Source organism: Nicotiana tabacum, chromosome 14 (genome assembly GCF_000715075.1).
Source record: "Nicotiana tabacum cultivar K326 chromosome 14, ASM71507v2, whole genome shotgun sequence".
Lineage (NCBI taxonomy): Eukaryota > Viridiplantae > Streptophyta > Magnoliopsida > Solanales > Solanaceae > Nicotiana > Nicotiana tabacum.
In genome coordinates, this window is record NC_134093.1 from 94,030,875 (window position 1) to 94,034,601 (window position 3,727).

At 39.5% G+C, this 3,727-nt stretch overlaps 1 protein-coding gene across 1 annotated transcript; it reads right to left on the reverse strand.

Moving 5' to 3' along the window:
• Positions 1-2,357: 2,357 nt before the first annotated feature.
• On the reverse strand, positions 2,358-2,915 carry LOC142169050 (uncharacterized). The gene has a single exon (XM_075230246.1). The coding sequence runs from the start codon at positions 2,913-2,915 to the stop codon at positions 2,358-2,360; it is 558 nt and encodes a 185-aa protein (XP_075086347.1).
• Positions 2,916-3,727: the final 812 nt, after the last annotated feature.

Genomic DNA, 3,727 nt, shown 5'->3' on the forward strand with positions numbered 1-3,727 from the left:
ATATCATCAAACGGTAGTTGCCTTTTGAGTAACCTCCAGGATAGGAAGGAGATTTTAAAAGGTATAGATTTTTGCCAAATCCTACTAATGAATTTATTCTTCTGCTTTTTCATTCGCAATAAGTGCCAAGCCGATTTATTATTGAAATGACCATCTTCAGCTAAATTCCATATTGGAAAGTCCTTAAGATTTTTGTTGCCAATATCCACCTTAGTAACAGTATCCAACAGGTGAGGAGGGATAGTGGCTGCCAATTTGTTGGTGTCCCAGGTACCTTCATGGATAAAAATTTTAATGAGTAGCTTGGGAGATTTAGCTGGGACCTGAACTACCTTCGCCAAAGCACCTTTGCCCATCCAGTTATCCCACCAGAAACTAGAGTTGCCTGCTTGAAATTTCCAAATGATATTTTGCTCAGCTTTGGTCTTTGCCGTCGTCAAATCTCTCCAAATATGAGAGTCAGATAGGGTAGGAACTGTGGTAACCAAGTGAGCTCTTTTGCAATATTTAGTATTAAGGAAAGTGGCCAAGAGGGATGGTTGAGTCCTGAATCTCCACCGTCTTTTCAGAGAGAGCATTTCAGTGATATCTTCCATTCTCCTGACCCCCACACACCCCTCATCTTTAGGTAGGCAGAGATTCTTCGATGAGGATCAGTGATAGTTGATTTTTCCTTCAGAAGACTCCCAGAAGAAATTGTTAAAAAGTTTTTCCATAAGCTTGATGATGCCTTTGGGAGGGTTCATAGCAGATAAAATGTAGGTAGTCAAGGATAGGAGGACATGTTTGATTATGGTTATCTTCCCTCTGTAGGAAAGCATCTTCCCCTGCCAACCGTTGAGTCTTTACACAATTTTGGCTAGCATGCCATCAAAGATGCTAATTTTCTTCTTGCCATTGTAGGTTGGACATCCGAGATAATTGAAAGGGAAGGGCTTGTCCATATAAACAGAATTTGTTCTGATTCTATTAATTCTGCTAGCAGAGGTATTCGGAGTATTAACAAAGAAACTCTTGTCGTTGTTCACTTTTTGACCTGATGCTTTTTCATACCTTCTTATCCGACTCTTAATGAGTTTTATCGAGTGTTTATCACCTCCAGTGAATATCATTATATCATCGGCATAAGCAAGGTGAGTAATGATAGGCCCTCTATGGTCCATGGAGAATGGGGTGAAGTTGTTGTGAGTAGTAAGATTGTTTAAGGACCTGGACAGTACCTCAGCTCCAATAATGAACAGGGAAGGAGATAGCGGGTCACCTTGTTTGAGACCTTGCGAGGATGTGAAGAAGCCTTTTCTGGACCCATTAATAATGATAGAATACCACACATCACTAACCAATCTCCAAATTATATCAATCCAAGCTTATGAAAAGCCAAATTTTCTCATGACGGCCATTAGAAATTTTCAGGACATTCTATCGTAGGCTTTAGCCATAACCATCTTGATAACCACATTACCCTCATTGTTGTTCTGCCTTATGTTGTGGATAATTTCTTGTGCTAATTTCACATTATCGGTAATCATTCTGCCCTTGACGAAACCCCTTTGATTAATGAAAATTATTTTCTCAAGCATAGGGTTCAGTCTTCTAGAAAGAATTTTAGAAATGATTTTGCCGGTGAAGTTGCTCAGGCTAATAGGCCTGAACTCAGAGAAGTTGGTTGGGGAGTCGACTTTAGGAATTAGAATCAGACATGTATGATTATAGAATTTGGTCAGGCCCCTTCCATTGAAATAGTTCTGCACAAAGTCTACAATATCATACTTGATGATATTCCAGCATTTTTGATAGAAGGTGCCATTAAATCCATCTGGTCCCGCTGCACTTAAAGCATTCATACTAAATACATCATCTTTGATCTCATCCTCGTTAGGTATATCATTGAGCATATCATTATCTTCCTCAGTGATACATTTAGGGATACAGTTGAGGACCTCATGATTACTGAATTAATGTTGAAGGTTAAATAGATGCTTGAAGTGATGCACAGCCACCCTTGAAATATTTTCATCCCCTTGGACCCATGAGCCATTTTGATACTTGATCGTGTGAAGATGGATCCTACATCTCATGTTTCTAATTAAACTATGAAAGTATTTGGTGTTGCTATCCCTTTCTTCATACCATTTCTGTTGAGCTTTCTGTCTAAGGATCGCATCTTACATACCTAGCCACTTGATGTATTCTGCCTGGCCTTTATTGAGCTCTTCTCTGGATTGATTTGTGTTGTTAATAGTGCCAATCTCTTCCAGGTTTACCATTTTTGCTTCCCATATGTTAACTTATTCAAAAATATTTCCAATCTTCTATTTCGACCATCTAGTGAGACTCTTATTAAGAAGTTTCAATTTCTATTGTAGCCTCCACTTGGGGTTTCCAGGATCTTGAGTGCTCCAACCCTCTTCTACCAGGTTCATGAATGATGGTTGCTCATCCCAGAAATTTAGGAATTTGAAGTATTTGACGCCAGCTTGAGGCTCCTTTTGACATTTGATGAGGAGAGGCTTATGATCTAAGCCAGTTCTTGCTAGGTGCTTGACCATATTATTCTGGAAAGGTTGGGTCCATAGGTCATTAACAAAGACTCTGTTGAGTCTCTTCCAAATCCTTTTTCTAGCTCTCCAGTTGTTGCACCACGTGAATCTAGGGCCTACAAACCCCAAATCCACCACCTCACAATTGTCCATACAGCTACTGAACTCAAAACTTATCCGCATTCTGTGAGGATTGCCCCCTTTGTTTTCCTCTGGATCTAATATTACATTGAAGTCACCCCCAATGCACCAAGGACCATTGATGTGAGTGTGAATTTCTTCCAAACTACTCCAAAGCTCTCTCCTTTCATTCTCAGTACATTTGGCATATACTGCTGTGAGAAATAGATCACAATTAGCGGGGGTGTATTGCATCTTGAAGGTCAGCTGCTGCTCTTTATTGTCGACCACACTGGTTTGATAGTTCTCTGACCAAAAAAATCAAATCTGCCCATTCTTCTTGGCCATACTGTGTTGAAAGTCATATACTTGTCAATTTTATTAATGCTAATAAAAGGTTCAAATATTGCTACAAACTCCACTTTGTACATGTTGATGAGTTTTTTGAACCTGGGAATGGCTTTTTTTTTATTTTACACCTCTAATATTCCAAAAGATGGAATTTATCATAAGTCGATGGAAGATTAGTTTGTACTCCCCTCCACATTGGAAGAGTTCTGCTTCTCTTTAGTTTTCTTTCCCATCTTTTTGCTTTTGCTTCTTCTTTTTCTCTTTTGGACCAGTGAGAATACCTCATTGTCTTCTTGGTTGCTTTGGGCATTTTGCATTTGGTCTTCAGAAATCCTCACCGTAACCTTATTTGGTGAATTCCCCTCTATCCGATGATCAACTTTCTTCGTCGGGTGAGGTTTATTTGTTGATAACTGTGGCGATTCAAGATGTAGTTGGACTACCATATTAATCCCCGGCATTGCTTTGATCTCTGAAGGAATGCTGACTGAACCCTCATTAGTTGTGAGGTATTTGGTTAGGTCATGTTGAGCTTGTTAAGTGTTGGTGTGCTGACTGCTCCCTTCCTTTTCTTGAACCATATTTCCTTGAATGTTAGAGGATTCTTGCACCACCTGTTCTGATCCTTCAAACTTTCTGTTTGTTGGATTGGATTTACTACAATCTTTGAAGTCGTTGCTAGAGTCGTTGTCCCTGTTATCATCATTGTTTCCTAT